At 32.4% G+C, this 19,395-nt stretch overlaps 1 protein-coding gene across 2 annotated transcripts; it reads left to right on the top strand.

The window, feature by feature from the left end:
• Positions 1-7,198: 7,198 nt before the first annotated feature.
• Positions 7,199-18,982, top strand: LOC139525198 (phospholipid phosphatase-related protein type 1-like). Of its 2 annotated transcripts, none has more exons than XM_071320397.1 (9): positions 7,199-7,503; positions 7,764-7,914; positions 8,578-8,731; positions 10,155-10,266; positions 10,761-10,947; positions 11,843-11,900; positions 14,666-14,842; positions 15,518-15,613; positions 18,535-18,982. In XM_071320397.1, the coding sequence occupies exons 2-9, from the start codon at positions 7,766-7,768 to the stop codon at positions 18,748-18,750; spliced, it is 1,149 nt and encodes a 382-aa protein (XP_071176498.1). In that variant the 5' UTR covers positions 7,199-7,503; positions 7,764-7,765; the 3' UTR covers positions 18,751-18,982. The 2 variants fall into 2 exon arrangements, with proteins under 2 accessions (XP_071176498.1, XP_071176493.1); XM_071320392.1 differs by having other exon boundaries at positions 7,207-7,499; positions 7,762-7,914.
• The last annotated feature ends 413 nt before the right edge of the window (positions 18,983-19,395 follow it).

Genomic DNA, 19,395 nt, shown 5'->3' with positions numbered 1-19,395 from the left:
TCCGCTATAATATTTTTTCCCTGTCTAAAGTAAGGAGTTTATTTCGGTGCAATTGACGTTGATTACCGTTTAATGTTATATTTGTTTTTACGTTTATTGTTGTAGCATATTAAAAAATGCTGTTGTTTCACATGCTGCATGCCATTCCAGAGACTTTTTAACAGTTGACAATGCAGTTGGACGGGAGGTATATACATTGATACATTGCTTATTGCTTAGCACCCATTGTCAAATATATCATACACTTTCAGGACGAAAGCATTTAAGAAATGATTTATAAAATAGCGTATATTCTGCAAGGAAAGTGGAGCAAAATAAAGGTCATGAAATTTTAACTTTCTTTACAAAATGTAGGGTATGTTGGAATTTTACAGAACTTCGGCCATGAAGCATGCGACCTACGGACCCTTCAGCTACAGAGTTGTTGCAATAATCTTAAAAGTGGAGAGGGTATGGAACTCTCCCTCCACGAGGCATCGCGTTTAAAGTTTTCAACGAAATATCAGATATACACTAATAGCAAGATTGAAGATATACAAAGGAATACTAGTAACCAGTCAGTTGACACCAATCTAGTTGGACTAGATCCTCTAGCAAATAGGTATGGGGTCAATAGCTGATTCACTTGGATTACAAACAAATCTTTAGATTTCTTTCGTTATTTATCAATATAAGCCATAGCTAACATGTTCCCCTGCGCCATATTTTGTACGCACGTGGCCTGTCCCAATGTGACAAGTTAGGAGCCTGTAATGCATGGGTGTCGTTTGTTGGTGTAGATTGTATTTGTTTTAGTTAACTGTGTTTTACAAACATGAGGCCGTTAGTGCTCTCGTTTGAACTTTGTTTAAAATTTGTTCATGCTTCAATCATTGTTGGGTGTAAATTACAGGATAAAAACAATATATGTACATTGTCGGAAATATAAAATTTATTTGTACTCGGCGAGTCTAATTCCTATTCTTTTTTTTTTGTATATTTTCCCACAATGTACTGAATTGTATTGTATATTTATCCGAAAAATTAGATTAATTAATTTATAAGGTTAAAAATTGACTTGGTATAACCGTAGACGCATGATTTCATATTATCGAAATTGATACCCTTCTATCCACCTTCCATTAACAGTCAAGATTCCTTCTTAACCGTCAATGAATTTTCATGAAAATTAACATTCATATACTAGTACTGTATGATATCAACATATGCACGAAACACATTATCTGCAGATGGATCCAATCTGAAAGGTTTATATATTATTTTTGGATAGAATATTAAAGGTGTAACATTTTGTATAACTTGTAAAATTCTAATTGTACAAACTATTAACACAATCTATCATAAATTGGATCGCATTCTATTTGAACGTTAAGTGAGGGGAATGCACAGAGAGGGTAATGGGGTTAAGTTCTATACCAAGGATCATAACACTGAAGAAAGTGTAAAGTACTCTGTATGTGATTGGACATTAGTTACTCCTTCACAAATGGCGATATTTACTTGCATGTTAGAATTACTAGTATACTTAAAAGTGTATTAAACTTGATTTTTACCTCAGCAGAATGCATATTTCAAAGTCAAAATAATAGCATTAAGTTTAACTACTTAAGGATTTAAACTCTTTAGTGATATAGGTTACAGGGTCAGTGTATGGTCATATCTACTAAACACGATTAGAGCGGATTGTTAGTCTTCATTTGTGCACGTAACATTGGAAAAATGTTCCCATCATGATTAGACTGATAAATATTATTATTATAGGTGTCAAATCTAAGCGTAGGTTTTAAGATACTAGGAGACAACACTTGTCGGTCTACCTTTTTGATTTGGTTTATAAATCATTCAAAGCAAAACATCTCCCTCACTATGGAATTTACTGTCGGACGAGAGAAAGGCCATTCTAGCTTTTAAGTCATCTTCACTCGTTGTTCTTTCGACTGTTGTAGTTTTAGTCGTCAAAAAACTTCATGCAAGTCAAATGCCACAAATCATCAACAGACCTCTAAGAGGTGTATATTTGCCATATAAATATGATTTTACCTGTTTTTGCAGAATCTACAAAAGATAGAGAACATGTTTAAAAGTAAAAGTGATCATCAAAATAAGATACGTTGAAAAACCTCAACATTGCCAAAATCGTCAATTGACCCTTTTATTGAAGTTATTGCAACTGAATGTGGAGTTTTTTTCTTGTATTCCGAAATCGCCATGAATAAAATGAAATATTTTTTTGTGATGGCGACCATAGATTACACAGAGGAAGTTTTAAGTTCGACGTAATCTGTCTCTGTCTATTTCTAGGTAACCTGTATAAGTTAACCCTTCCTTATTTGATCTTAAACATTCGGCTAACAATAGGCACACATACAAGCATAACATTCAAAAGAGAAAGTCATCGCGTTAATTTTTATCATGTGATGTTGTGTTTTTTTTCTTTTCTTTCTATAGTTTTACCATAAAATTATGATTCATTGCAGTAAGGAATAAAGTGCAATAAGAGAAAGACAGTTAATCACCACCGGAATACCTATCACTTGACAGTATACTTTATTTCAAATCAGAAAATAACAAATATGAAATAACAAATATAACAACACTTTATGTGATTTCTTTTCATCTTCGTTATCTATTGGCTTTCTAACCATTTTGATATGAGCGTCACTGATGAGTTTTATGTAGACGAAAGGCACATCTGGCGTATTAAATTTTAAGCCTGGTACCTTCGATAGCTATTTACACCACTGGGACGACGCCACTTCTGGTGGACATTTCGTCCCCACGGGTATCACCATCCCAGTAGTCAGCACTTCGGTGTTGACATGCATATCAATTATATTGTCATTTTTATAAATTTACTGTGCAGAAGTATGAATTATTCGAAATACTTAGGATTTCTTATCCCATGCATATATATCCATAGCTGTTTCTGGCACAACTATTTGGAATTTTGGGTCACCAATAGTCTTCAACTTTGTACTTGTTTGACTTTCTTACTTGATCTGAGCTTCGCTGATGAGTCTTATGTAGACAAACCGCGCGTATTAAATTTAAAGCCTGGTACCTTTGATAGCTATATATACGAACCGAAGAGGGAACTGAATCGCGACCCTTCGGTAACATAGTTGATACCGTTTAAAGTATTTATACAGGCAGATGCTTTTCACAATTTTTGCTTTAAAAATTACTGATGCAGGTAAATCCAGAAAAGCGAAATTTATAAATGTTATATTTAATTTTTCTTGCATACAATTTTAAAAATGAAATCTTAACAGAACAGAATAGAATAGAATAGAATATTTTTATTTCCCAAATTACAGAGCCCATAAAGGGCATAAAATCAGATACAAGAGGGACGAAAGATACCAAAGGGACAGTTGATTTACATAATTGGTAACAACAACAATAATAACGGCATATCCATATATATTTGGAATATAAGCATTGGTCAGAATCAAGCCAAAAACCACATATATATTGTGAATAAAAGAACTATAAAATTACATTATATGCATTTATTCTCAAATCATTTACTTGATTTAGTGTCAGTGTTCATACCTGATCTCCTTTATTCAAAACAGTCACAAATATAACAGCCCAGTTTTACCATAAGAGTAACATTTTCTTGGGTCAAGAGCCATAAAAATAAAGAAGATTTATTTAAATTTATAAAATTATAACAATTGTTAGAAATGTCTTGAAAAAAATCGTCCCTTTGAATATCATAAAGAGGGCATTCTAATAAAAAATGAAGCTCATGTTCAACTTTACCAAGTGAGCAACTAGAACAAAGACGCTCAGATCTTTCTATATGTTTTTTTGAATATCTGTCTGTCTCAATTTTTAAAGAGAACAAAGGGGAATAATTCATTTTAAATCATACTGCATTGCGAGTCTTTATGAAGATTATGATTTTTAAAAATGTATTGGTAATTGAAGTAATAATTTCTATAGTTTTAACCTAAATCCTCGACCAGAGGTACGTAATACATCAAAACATAATGAACATGTGAAAAACATACAATCGATAGATATTTTTAGAGAGGAATTTCCAATTAAGTGAGTTTCGGTTTTCAGAATGAGATCTTTAATTTCATTTTAACCTGAATGACAAAAAAACCATCAGTATGAACAATCTTGATAAATGAAAACATGATTAATAACAAAAACAATCAATTAAAAAGACCACACTTGGAAGTTTTCGGCTTTTTCATTTCTTGCCACGACTATTCTTATATATCTCCCATTAGATCTACATTAGTCAATCAACCTTATACATGTTTGCTTTTCTGTTAAGTCTCATTTATAACTCTCCACATATTAACACATTTCTCTTTTTTTCAGAATAATGACTCAGCGGGAAAAATGATGAAGAGATGAACAACGAAAGCAGCAACTTCAAGAAGATTTTATGTCCCGGCTAAGATAGTGTTAGACAGCATGTTTTCTGGTCTTTCGTCCGTCTGTTCGATGTCCAGGATAAAAAAAAATATAAATGGAATTTATAGTGAAGTTTGTATCTATTAAACTTAAACTTAATACATACATTTATAAATATATACGATATTAGGGTTTCTGCTCTTGCTATACGTGTGACGTAATGAGAACTACACTGATACTGTACGTATTTTGTTAATAGGTTAAATCCAGAAAAGCGATTTGGGCGCACGAAATTAATAAATATCATATTTATTTTTTCTTGCAAACAATGTGATTAAGGTAGCACAATACAAAGATTTGTTTACTTCCAATCTCCAACCTTTAAAATGCTGTTTCTTTCTTTAGACTGCATATAAATTTATAAAAGAGGTATATAAAGATAGATAAAAGATTATTCTTTTAAATGAATGCAATTTTTAGCTCACCTTGCCCGAAGAGCTAAGTGAGCTTTTCTCATCACATTGCGTCCGGCGTCCGGCGTCGTCGTCGTCCGTCGTTGTTAACTTTTACAAAAATCCTCTCCTCTGAAACTACTGGACCAAATTTAACCAAACTTGGCCACAATCATCATTGGGGTATCTTGTTAAAAAAATGTGTGGTTTGACCCGGCCAACCAACTAAGATGGCCGCCATGGCTAAAAATAAAACATAGGGGTAAAATGTAGATTTTGGCTTATAACTCTGAAACCAAAGCATTTAGAGCAAATCTGACGAGGGGTAAAATTGATTATTAGGTCAAGATCTATCCGGCCTGAAATTGTCAGACAAACCAGACAACCTTTTGTCAGGTTGCTGCCACCGAATAAGTAATTTTAAGGAAATATTTGCAGTTTTTGGTTATTATCTTGAATATTGTTATGGATAGAGATAAACTGTAAACAGCAATAATGTTCAGCAAAGTAAGATCTACAAAAAATACAACATGACCAAAATTCTCAGTTGATCCCTTTAGGAGTTATTGCCCTTTATAATCAATTTTTAACCATTTTTCAAAAAAATTAGTATTCTTTTTAAAAAATCTTCTCCTCTGAAACTACTGGGCCAAATTTAACCAAACTTGGCCACAATCGTCATTGGGGTATCTGGTTTAAAAAATCTGTGGCGTGACCTGGCAAATCAACCAAGATGGCCGCCATGGCTAAAATTAGTACATAGGGGTGACATGTAGATTTTGGCTTATATCTCTGAAACCAAAGCATTTAGAGCAAATCTGTCAAGGAATCAAATTGTTTATCAGATCAAGATCTATCTGCCCTGAAATTTTCAGACAAATCAGACAACCCCTTGTTGGATTTCTGCCCCCAAAATAGTAATTTTAAATAAAATTTTGCAGTTTTTGATTATTACCTTGAATCTTATTATAGATAGAGATGAACTGTTAACATCAATAATGTTCAGCAAAGAAAGGTCTACAATTAAGTCAACATAACCAAAATTTTCAAATGACCCTTTAAGGAGTTATCGCCCTTTATAGTCAACTTTTAACAATTTTTTTAAATTTTTGTAAATTTTTGTAAATTTTTAGAAAATATTTTCCACTGTAATTACTGGGCAAAGATCATTATAGATATAGATAATTGTAACAACAAGAATGTTCAGTAAAGTTAGATCTACAAACACATCACCATCACCAAAACACAATTTGTCATGAATTTATCTGTGTCCATTGTTTAATATGCACATAGACCAAGGTAAACGACACAGACTCTTGAGAGACTCTAGTTTGTTATGCAATCATTATGTAATCAATTATTATGCAATCATGGGCAACATCTTGATCAGTTCACTTGAATGAATTTAGCTCTATCATCTCTTTAACTATACAGGAAATTTCAACGAAATCTTAATCAACACAGCAGGATCTACAAAAGAGTGTCTCAAATTATCCCTATTGTATTTCATTCTCTCATAAATCTGTAATTAGTGTAAACATCCTTACCACATACAAATAGACAATGTTTGATTAGGTGTAAAACTTGATCTATACATTCTATCCAAAATCTGAGACACCCTTTTGTAGATAATGGCTCTATGGACAACACATAATAAAATCAATCCTCTCTGGATATCCATGAAGAAGCTAATTTCAATTGAAAGTGAAAATTTCTTGTAAAATTTTGTAGACACAGTTAACATTATAATTGATTACATAATTGTTGTATGATACTAACATTGCATTAAGTTGAAAGAGGAATCTGTTAGGTATCCATAAACTACAACTTTTATAAATTTTCACGCACTATAAAGAAAGTAACAACATTTTAAAACTGGGGAATTGGAGGTATACAATCCTTGTATTGTGCTACCTTAAGTGAAACAGTAGCGTTAACCGCACTAAGGGGAATAATTCAATTTCAACCATACTGCATTGCGATTCTATAGAAAATTATGATTTAAATATTGTTAATTATCAAAAGTATGGACAGAAATATTATGGCGATAGTTTTAGTTCCTATAGGTTTCCCATAGACGCACGGCCAATTGGAATACATGAGAAAAAAAATTAACTTGTGGAAAACGTACAACTGATAGATATTTAAGAGGGGAATTTAAATTATAGCAGGATTTCTTTATTAATTTGTTTTCTTTATCTATTTAGCGATGGTTGTATGATATAATAATATTTCAACACTTTTTGCGTCATACAACTGATTTATTGAACTGGTTATCCCCCTTTACATAATAGAAACAGCTGTTGCAGCTAAGTACAAACATTTATGAATGCATTTGAAATCGTCTATATTGATTTGTTACAACATGTGTCATATCAAACAGGCAGTTTAGGATATATTGTATGATGTATAACTATTTCTGCACACATTGTTTACGGCTGTAGGACCCATGAAAAAAAGAGAATTTGGTTCAAAGAGAATTTTTCATATTTATATCTGATGTTGTTTTGATGGTTTATTTTTATGTTAATGGTAAGGTAGCTCAAGATCCCTTCAAGCAGCCCCTCAGGATGGGCATATTAGAAAAATACTAACTAATGTAGACAAATTACCAATAAATATATGTAGTGATTGAAATAGTCTAATTTTAATAGGATTATAATATTCCAGGTAGGTAAGTTTATTCATTTAATTTTCTTCTGTAACCGTCTTCTTCAAAAGTAGCATATAAAATCAAAAATATCTATCCCATTCTTATCCTTCTTACTTGTTCGTGTAAAACTGACATCAGGGAATCAAAAGTTTTACATATTTCTGGTATATTCAACTTCGACAGATTCCAATACTCCTTTATCAAATAATGGCATACTATTTTAAAGAGTGCCGAATGCCCAAGGAATCTGAATAAACCTTCATTTGCATTCTATTATAGAGCAATGGTAGAACCAGAACCCGACGATGAGGAAGCACAAGAGGTTAAGAGCACACCGGAAGTCAGCACTCGATGGAACTGTACCATAATGATTACAGTTATTATAGAAGTAATAATATTGGCAGTTGTTTGTATTTTGGAGTATTTTCTGAGGTAATTATTGGTTTGTTAGTAAGTTCTATTTTTTCAATTAGAAAATGCGAAGACTAACCTGAAAAACAAGTCCAATAGAAAAAAGACAAATTTACACAGAAAACATACACCATGATCGAGATAGGTCGACCAAACCAAACAAAAAAACCCAAACAAAAACATTGCTACAATTTAACAAATATTTCCCTTCAAAAACAACAATCAGAAAGACAAAACTAAAAACACATTAACAAACTAAAATATAGAACCGGAAGTAGTACAATTTTACTGGCGAAGTTTAACAGTCTTGATACAATGCTATTATTTCTCTCCAAACAAAGAGATACATAATCCACACATATATGCCAATCTAGAAAGAAGTATTTAAGGTTTCAGAATTTTCTTTACATTTTCTAACTGGAGCAATGATGATACAATTACATGTCTCCCACTATTACACAGTTGCTAAAGAGTTCCTGATGCTATATGCTGAATGACTTTTATAATGAACAACATCTTACGCTTTTTGTAGTATTATATGTTTTGTTATAAAGTAAAAATGTAAGAGTACTTTTTACACATAGCTCAACATTTTTTTAAAGATCATTTAATGCTGCGAGTTCAATATACAGGATTATTTTTGAAACTGTAAAATATCATATATAGATTTGAATTAAATTTCAGATTCACAACAGTTTTCCCAATACGAAAGGTGAACTTCTCTTGTACAGACAATGATATAAGTTATTCCACATCACAAGAGGCAGGATTTACCTTTGATATGCAGATTCCTGAGGCACTAATATATATATTAGTTTTCTGTTTACCGATCGGCATCGTGAGTACTAGTATACGTATTGTAACTAATTCTTGGACTTGGTCCTGTATAATATTAGGGTACCAAATTGCACCTTTTTTGACAATTTTCTTTTACCTACGTTTATTTATGATCCAAACATGTTTCTATTCTATACTCATTATGTTGATGCATCATTATTTACTATAGTTCCATAAATTTAATTTTGAATCCATATTGAATCATAAGAAAACGGATTTTAACCGACATTCAAAAAATATATGGTTAAATAGTGCATTGAGCTCTAACCAAAATTCTGTCTAGTTCGTCTCTGACTCATAAGTTCATTTGAATGAACATGATGAAGGCATAATTAGTTATCAAAGGTACCAGGATAATAATTTAGTACGCCAGATGCGCGTTTCGTCTACATAAAGCTCATCAGTGACGCTCATATCAAAATATTTATATAGCCAAACAAGTACAAAATTGAAGAGCATTGGAGATAAAAAGTTCCAAAAAAGTTGTGCCAAATGCGGCTAAGGAGATCTATGCCTGGGATAAAAAAATCTTTAGTTTTTCGAAAAATTTTTGTAAACAGGAAATTTATAAAAAATGAACACATTATTGATATTCATGTCAACACCGAAATGTTGACTACTGGGCTGGTGATACCCTTGGGGACGACGTCCACCAGCAGTGGCATCGACCCAGTGGTGTAAATAGTTATCAAAGGTACCAGGATTATAATTTAGTACGCCAGACGCGCGTTTCGTCTACATAAGGCTCATCAGTGAAAAAAGAGGCAAAAGATACCAAATTGACATTCAAACTCATAAGTTTTAAATAAAACCACCATGGCGAAAAAGAAAAGGACCCAGATACAATGTACAAACAACAGTATCGACAACAAATAGAATTAAAGCCAGAATAAATCGCACCCCAATAATGCTTCGGAAGGGTAAGCAGATGATGTTCTACATGTGTCACCCGTCGTGATATATATGTAAGAATATATTCGGTAATAAATCTTAATTTGGAATGTCACATTCGTGGAAAAGGGGACGGGATATGGGTTACGGCAATTGGAAAATATCCGTTATCAACATGAAACAGATATTCCATAACAGTTAATCAATTTGTGATGGTGTCCGTAAAATGTGTAAGGGATTATTTCAACTTCACCACTTGGAACTTTTGGTTTAATAGCCTTTGATCAGCAACGCTCCATCAAGGACATCATGATAGAAAATTCAGGTCTAGGACTATCGTATCAACTGGCTCAATGCTCTTCAACTTCTTTATTAGACCCTTTTAACGTTTTAATTTCACTGACGAGTCTTTTGTATACGAAACGCTCGACTGGCTTACAAAAATTCGAAACCCTGTTTCTACAATTAGATCGTTTGCTGCACATATATGATTTAATAGATGTTATTATTACAACGTGTACTTATATTTGAAGATTTTATTAACTGAAACTGGCATTTGGGCCTTTGTAAGCGATAAAAAGAAATCTTCAAAAGCCGGTCGTTTGAAATTTATGCAAGTTATTCGACGAGTGATTCGCTTTTCTGGTAAGTCAACTTTCTTGTATATATTTATTTTAATACTTTCATTATTTGTAATTTAAAGTGCATCCTAATGCAATAATGTATATACAATTATTCCATAATTGAAAAAATTAAAGGCTTCATATGATAAATTTGACTCATATGCTGAGCTTATATATATAAGAAATCTAGAACGTTGAAAGTTTTTGGTTAAGACATTAGAGGGATCATATAATACATATTAGGTACCCTCTATCAAAAATGTATCTAAGCGTTACTTCATTTTACTTCCTGGAAAATCTACTAAAAGTATCAAAACAAGAATGCAAACATTCTAAAGACAATGAAGAATAAAGAAGGGGTTTATTTCACGAAATGTTACATGCACATTTGCTCTGTGACTTGATATTCGATGATACTATTGGTTAAATAATGATCATATATTACAATTCGTTTGCTATTTTCTCAATAACAATTAAAGATTTGATATTTAACTTAGTTCACATTTTATGTTTCAGGTGTTTTCCTGTTTGGCATTTTATCTCTAATGATCTATGTAGATATCATAAAACTAATGACAGGACGATTAATACCAAGTTTTCTTGAAGTATGTAAACCTAATATGACACAGTGTACCATCCAGTCTAATTATGGTGGGGACGAATTGTGTACACAAACAGACGAAATCAAATTAAGATTAGCCAGGTAAATTTTTAAGGCAACAGTAGTTAACAAGTGTTCAAATCTCACAAATCGACTTAATGTGCACATCAACGTAACAAAGAAAAAATGAGGGAATTGCTAGAACCCCAAATAATAATACATAATATAAAGTAAAATACCGAAATACTCAATTCCGAGAAAATTCAAAACGAAATTCCTTAATCAAAGCTCAAACACATCAAACGAATGGATAACAACTGTCATATTCCTGCTTTGGTACAGACATTAGTCTTAAACTACAAGGTGTAAGTACCCGTTTTTCTTCTCTTGTTGTTATTTCTAATAGACTAGGTCTGGTAATGAATAAATATATGTTACCAAAACAAGTCTATCAGAGAAAGTGTGTAAAACTTTATTCGTAAAACAGAAATGGTATAAAATAAGGAAATTTTCAATTCATTCCTTAGGCAGTTGTGAAATCGTACGACTAAATTTGTTAACCCAGTTTGACGAAGAATTAAGCATCGAAAACAAGTGACTATTATTTCAACTTTCAGAAATAATGCATGTTCCCCTTACGGAATGAAGAGTACAGAATATTTATTCCAACGGAAATATATATATGATATCATTATTTATAATTTTATTTAATAGGACCATCTATTAACAGGATCAAATATACATTCTCAAGTTAGAAGTCATTATTCCAGACTTGTAATTTCGGATTCGTTCTTGACAAATTGATCTTTACTTTTATGTGTAAGTTCAGATCGTGAATTAGTTCTTGACAAATTGAGTTATCCTTCCTTCTATGTGTAAGTTGAGATCGTGAATTAATTCTTGACAAATTGAGTTATCCTTCCGTCTATGTATAAGTTGAGATCGTGAATTAATTCTTGACAATTTGAGTTATCCTTCCTTCTCTGTTTCATTTCAGGTCGTCGTTTCCATCTTTATATTCAGCAATGACAACATTTTCATCTGTATTCATTGTGGTATGTAAAACGTATGAATAAAATAAACATAACATAAAAATAAACTGATTCATGACAGAAATTATATACATAGCGCAAGAAAAACAATGATACGTCACAGATATGAGCCGGCTGTAAATAAAGGCAACAGTAGCATACCGCTGTTCACAAACCATCAATCAATTGAGAGAAAACATACCCGGTTTTTTTTTAAAATAAAGGCAACAGTAATATACCGCTGTTCAAACTCATCAATCCATGGACAAAAAACAAAATCGGGGTAACAAACCGAAACCGAAGGGAACGCATTAAATATAAGAGAACAACGACACAACATTAAAATGTAACACACACACACACACACACACACACACACACACACACACACACACACACACACACACACACACACACACACACACACACACACACACACACACACACACACACACACACACACACACACACACAGGTGGGTTGAACCTGGTTTTGTGGCATGCCAAACCTCCCTCTTTTATGGCCATGTGAAATATAACATTAAAATGACAACACAACATTACAGGACTACAATATAAATAAATAGGAGAACACAATTGACAAAGAAACACACGAATAATAGCTAACAAAAGGCACAAGTTTAAAATTTTTTAATACGCCAGAATTTGTTTCTTTTTTTAAACCGAGATAAATACCTCGACTCTTAGAGAAAAACAACGGAACAACAGAAACACTGAGGTGCAACAAAAACATAGTCGATATAAAAAACTTTATGGGTGACTTTTCCATACCAATTTTTTACGAAATAAAGTTTTGATAACGTTTTGTTTGGATCATAACTATACAATAGGATGGTATATATTTTGGTACGAGTTTTATTATTACCATTCGATAACGAATTCCAAATTTATATGTTTATTTGTATTTCTGTAAGTCTTTATTCAATTTGTTTCTCAAGACCGAATATGCATGTTCCCTTTAGGTTGATTTTCATCTGTTCTGATGTGTTAGCAATATTAAAAGTTGTTTTTACTGAATTGTAGTTTTATAAACTTCCATTTTTTGAATTTGACTAGGAGTTTGGGGTTTTTATACTTTGTTTATCAAGAATATAAAATTTTGTAGACTTTTTATCAGTTAGCTTATATACAACGACTAATCTGCAATACAATCTTCTTTCTGTGTATAAAAATTATGAACAGATATATCATGTTAGGGAGGGGTATTTGCGAATAATACCACTCAAGCGACTGTGAATATCCCAAGCCGCTAGGTGAGGGAAATTTGGTCCCAAGACTGGTATTTTTCGCAATTACCCTTCCATAATATGATATATCTGTTTAATTACACCGAATAGATTTTGATTGATACTGTCTGTACATGTGAATGGTAATCGCAGTACCGCGGGAATTATACATGTACATTAGTGCTGTCTTTTTGTAACGTCATGGTATCTACATATGTTAACGTCATTGTTATTCCAATATTAAAGCGTTCATTTGTACAGACGTCTTTTTTCCCTCTTTATATGTATATATCTCTTACAGTTTTCGGTTTAACTCAATCAATATTGTTTAACCATGTTGTCTTAATAATCGGGATAAGTGAGAAAGGTTCCGAATAAATTTATTCTAAATAAGGCAACTTGTAGATAGTTTAAGTTGTTACATATCCATTATTTGTGAAGACTGTAACCATTGTTAAACTTGTTTTGTTTTATTATTTCTTCTGTTTGATTAGGTAGCAATACACAGTTAGGAAAAAAACTTAAAATTGACACTCATAATTTTTAAACACCCTCTTTCCCCTCCTGTCTAACAAAGTAGGCTTTATATGTGTGTTATGCATGTATATACTTATAGAAAGAGAATCTTCCATAGATTTGATTACTTATGGTCATAAGGGTGAAATATAATCCCTCTTGGGTGTAACCATGGCAACAATCTGCATTTCTTAGATACAAAATATAGCAAAATAGGGGGGTGAACATGTCACAAAAGTCTCCAAAATTTGGTCTAAAGGAAAATTTCAATCAATTACAGTAATACCTTTCCTGAATCCATAGGTTTATATCTATCAAGTGGTCCCAAAAAAATCATATGCTTATCTGCTGGTTTTTCCATAAAATTGAATTGAAAAGATCGAGCGCAAAATCTTTGTTGATTAACACTACAATAATGTATGGACCTATGAAAGGTACGGATAGGAAAATACGGACTGTCAATCATATAAATGGCCTATAAAACATGTTAAAAACAATCTTAATGTTCATATAAACCCACTAAGAAGGCTATATTATTCTTCAATTATCTAAAAATCAATTTTATTGTACAAAAACTTTCATATTTAAAAAATTCACAGGGGCCATAATGCGAAACTAAACTTCTAACTGTGTATTGCTACCTTAGAAAGTCTGACAGAAACTATTAGAATCCAGACTTTTATTATAAATTAATGAGATTTTCAAAGTCTAATGAAATTGTTATTTATTTTTTTTTCTTGTTATATGGCTTTGAATAAGATGTACCACTCAATGAATAAAAGAACAAGCTCGCGCAGGTAAAAAAGGAATATCCAAAATGGCAAATACCATGGTATTTGAGGCTAGTTCACCGGCAGTAATGAAAAAGTTATTTTGAAATGAGGAAAAAAGGTTAGAATGTGCAAAAATATACTGGTCCCAACCAATCAAAATGCAGCATTCTTACATAAGGTGTAATTGTGTATAGTATCTTATAAAGTATGCTGATTTGAACTTCACTTAAGAGGAATGTATATGTATTTTACAGTTATACTTTCACAGAGCCCTGAAATCTCATTCAGGGCGAATATTCCGACCGTTTCTATCCTTTATCTTCCTAATGTTGGCATTGGTATGTGGTCTGTGGGAAATACGTACCTACCGATGTCACTGGACGGATGTAGTTGTTGGATATACTATTGGTATTGTCCTTGCAACATACCTGGTAAGATATTGTCATTGAACATGTTATTTGTATAAATCTAGATTCAAGCTAACATGGAATTGAATAAAATTGGGAAGGAAAATGGAAAATGAGTTCAAAGAGACAATAACCGACCAAAGAGCAGAAAAAAGCACACCACCTCGAGGAGGGCTTCAGCTGGTCAATAAATAAAAATGTGTTCTAGTTATGTGAAAATGGAAGTCACACTAAATACTGCTAATTTAGGCACATGTCGTCGATTCGTTATTGAAATTTTTGAAGAATAGGGGAAAATGCGAGATATTATTCTTCAATTTGAGGAAAAGCTGGATAAAGATATTTTTTCTGAAATTTTAATGCGAATTCAGATTACTGAAATACTAACCACACGCAATATTCGCAGAAACAAATAACTCGCGGTAATTTCTAATTTACAGTATCTGAATCTTCAACTCAAGTAAAGCATATTAAGTATCTCACATTCGGAAGTATAAAATTAAGAACGTGTTGTTTTCATTTTATTTCCAAACACATTATCTCATGGAAACAATGCACACAAATCTCTCCGCCTTTCTTTGCATTTGTAATTTACTTTGTGCTAAGTCCTTTGTATAACATCTTATTAATAAGTCATGAAACAATTGCATACTATTTTTAAGACTAACCACATGTAAATCCTCACATATTGCCTTGTAGGGTCTAGTTTCACTGCAGTACCATAAACAACGTATAGACGACGACAATATTATTCAGTTTTTCCAGCAGTTAATTAAAGACCAAGAAGAAGAGAACGTAAGTTAATTTGAACTATTAGAATTTATGTTCTTGCCACTCATGTACCGAAGCATACAATATTACTCATTGCTGTTGTTCCGTCGTATCGTCAATAATTACTGGACTTTGGACACTATAAAATCCAACAGTTGTCTGGTATTTTCGTCATGCCTTTAGATTTGTATTTGTAAGTGTACACTAATGCATTTGTTTTCGAGTGACATAGTTTTCTTCTAAATTTACAAGACTAAAAAAATCAATGATAACTTTGTATATATCCCAAATTCTTGTCGTTATATATACCTGTGAATAGTAAGCGTTTACTTTGTACATCAGTGTGTTTACTGGTTGGTTATATACAGGTAGACCAGGTTTCGTTTTTTTTTTTAAATGACTAGCTTTTTATGAAAATATGTTACCATTCCGTAATTCTATCATCTTGTAAAGTTATTTCGCTTCGATTTCACAGATTGTTTAAAGAACAGATTTTAGTGTGACCCATGATTCTTAAATAGTTATAAAATAAGTGCATTGACATTACTAATGCTTGATCAAAGTTTTGCAAAGTCTAAAATTATTTGATACACACTATTTTCTTTCAAATGCAGAGTTATGAAAAACCCGCTTACACTTACAATAGTTGATAAAGGAACCATGTTTATAATTTAATAGCAAGTGCATTCTTTTAATTCGTTAATTGGACAAAATAAAATATGAGCTGTAGAAATGAAAATGTTGTACTAATCGCATTAACTATTTACATCAGACTATATCATGATATAATTTGTTCGTTACCTGATTCAAATCAGATGTTCGAAATAAAACGGTCAATTTTATAAAACACGTTGTGAGGTACTCGTGTTGCTTTTGTCATATCTGACAGAACAAGTATAATATACAAATAACATGAAAGTCCCAACGAACGTAAACCTTTTCAATATTAATATTATAACGAGTAGACATTTTCTATCATCATTATATTTGCAAAATGAATAATTAAGTATTTTACCTGACATGTAATAATAGCAACAAGAATTTATGAGCCAGGAACCCCAAAGCTATTTTACTCGACGGAAGGAATGACCAGCATACGGCAACATGTTTTAGCCAAGGTGAAATAATACATAAAAACAACCTTGACTTGATAACAGCAATATAAAATAAACAAGATCCGTCAGTCCGACAAAAAGGGTGTCAAAGGCTCTAAGGATAAAACAAAACGACAAAAAAGCATCGAAAGGACACAAAGACAGTCCTAATGAACTTGGAAGATCGGTGTTAACATATTAATGGCATATTTTTTGTTGTCTTGAGTGTCATTAGTATGCCCACTTGCTAGGTTTCGTTCTTTGCAAATTATACTCAAGATCAAAGTTCCCTTTCACCAAAAAAGTTGTTAGGTCTTTAAAATAATACCCCAAAAATGTAAGCTGCCCCCGCCCCATTATGACAGTAGAGTTGTTTGATAGTGCTCAGAACAGGTTTAGTTGAGAGAAGGGAAGCGGTGACGGGCCACAATAGGCAAAAATAATGTGTTAATACAAACTTTAAACTTAGTGACGCAATAATTTATACAAGTAGCTAAAACACAATTTATTCTAAATAAACCAACTTGTAGTTAGTTTAAGTTGTTACATATTCATTATTTGTGATGACTGCAACCATTGTTAAACTTGTTTGGTTTTATTATTTCTACTGTTTGATAAAAGAGGGACGAAAGATACCAAAGGGACAGTCAAACTCATAAATCTAAAACAAACTGACAACGCCATGGCTAAAAATGAAAAAGGACAAACAAACAAGAGCACACACGACACAACATAGAAAACTAGAGAATAAACAACACGAACCCCACCAAAAAACTAGGGGTGATCTCAGGTGCTCCGGAAGGGTAAGCAGATCCTGCTCCACATATGGCACCCGTCGTGTTGCTTATGTGATAACAAATCCGGTAAATAGTCTAATTCGGTAGGTCTCATTCATGAAAGGGAAGGGGATTGTAGTTACGACGTAAGGAACATATCCGATATCATTTGTGAAACGGTTATTCCATAACGGTCAACCAACTCGTGATGGCGTCCGTAAAATTTACGAAGGGATGATTTCAACTTCACCATTTAGAACTCTTGGTTTAATAGCTTCCTTGTGAGCAGCAACCCTCTATCAAGAAAATCATGATAGAAAATGATAAGATAGTCTGACGGAAACTATTGGAATCCAGACTTTCATTATTAATTGATGAGATTTTCAAAGTCTAATGAAATTGTTATTTATTTGTGTTTCTTGTTATATGGCTTTAAATAAGATGTACCAAGAATAAAAGAACGCCATAAAAAACAAAACACCCCCACCCCCAAAAAGAACCACAGAAAAAAGCTCAACATATAAATACAAACGTTTACTGTGCATAAAATTGAGAATGGAAATGGGGAATATGTCAAAGAGACAACAACCCGACCATTGAGAAGACAACAGAAGAAGATCACCAATAGGTCTTCAATGCAGCGAGAAATTCTCGCACCCGGAGTCGTACTTTAGCTGGCCCCTAAACAAATATATATACTAGTTCAGTGATAATGAATGCCATACTAAACTCCAAATTGTACACAAGAAACGAAAATTAAAAATAATACAAGACTAACAAAGGCCAGAGGCTCCTGACTTGGGACAGGCGCAAAAAATGCGGCGGGGTTACATCTATTGTATCTTTATTAAAGTTCCTTAGCTTAGTCTGTAGTATAAAGTATCGAAAGTAAAAATGAGAAAACGTTTGAGAGCTTTGCACTGTAAAGAACAATAATATACAAAAAAATACATATTACCAACATAAATTTATTTTATGAACTTGATTTACAGACATAATGTAATATTTATCAGCACTATATCGAAGTACAAGATTGGAACAAAATTTGAATTAAGATTATATATAATTTTGGCAGGCAAACATGCGAATGTCAAGGAACAGAAATTTACAACGACAAAAAGTCATTTATTCCAGTCCAAAGACAAGATGGCATCGTGCTGTTACAACAATACAAGAAACAAGACAAAACGACCCTGAATTGTACAATTCGTTCCAGAGAGACTTATCAAAAGGCATAGATCATTTTAGAGACAGAAGGGGTACACTTATTGATACTAATCGTATAACATGAATAATTAAATGTCTGTACATATATCATGAAAGTCGTGTTGCAGTAGTAAACATTCTCGTCACTAATCAATATGAAAGTAGTTTACCGATGTTCTACTTATGAAAGTGGTAAATATTCTGCATAAACATTGAAAATACGTTCACGAATTGTACATTATTTTAGTTTAGTGAAATAAGCAAAACTGTAATACAAAATATACAAAATTATACATAAAATTAAAAAAATGTTAAAATGATGTGTTTTTTTTAGAAACCGAAACATCTATGCACTTGAACTCTTAACTAAGCAGACTTCTGGCTGTAAGGGAAAATCTTCAAATTCTGAATATGCTATAGTATGAAACATGATGTATTGAAATTAAAATAGGTAAAACGTATGTATTGATCGAATTAAAGAGGTAATGTTTCTAAAAGAAGATCAGAACTTCTAGTGTTGTTGGACTTCATTTTCCCTATAACTTTAGTTAGGAAATGAAAGCTTGATACGTGTACATTTTGTCCAAAATAAATTGTTATTCGAATGTACACTAGCCTAACATGACATGCATTTAGAATCATGACACACTTTTGGTCATGGATGCTATTTTATATGAATAATAATAAGAGAGCAGAAAGAGGGGCGAAATATACTAGAGGGACATTCAAA

This window comes from Mytilus edulis, chromosome 1, assembly GCF_963676685.1.
Source record: "Mytilus edulis chromosome 1, xbMytEdul2.2, whole genome shotgun sequence".
Lineage (NCBI taxonomy): Eukaryota > Metazoa > Mollusca > Bivalvia > Mytilida > Mytilidae > Mytilus > Mytilus edulis.
The sequence above is the reverse complement of the archived record's forward strand: the minus strand, read 5'-3'. Positions and strand labels throughout refer to the sequence as shown.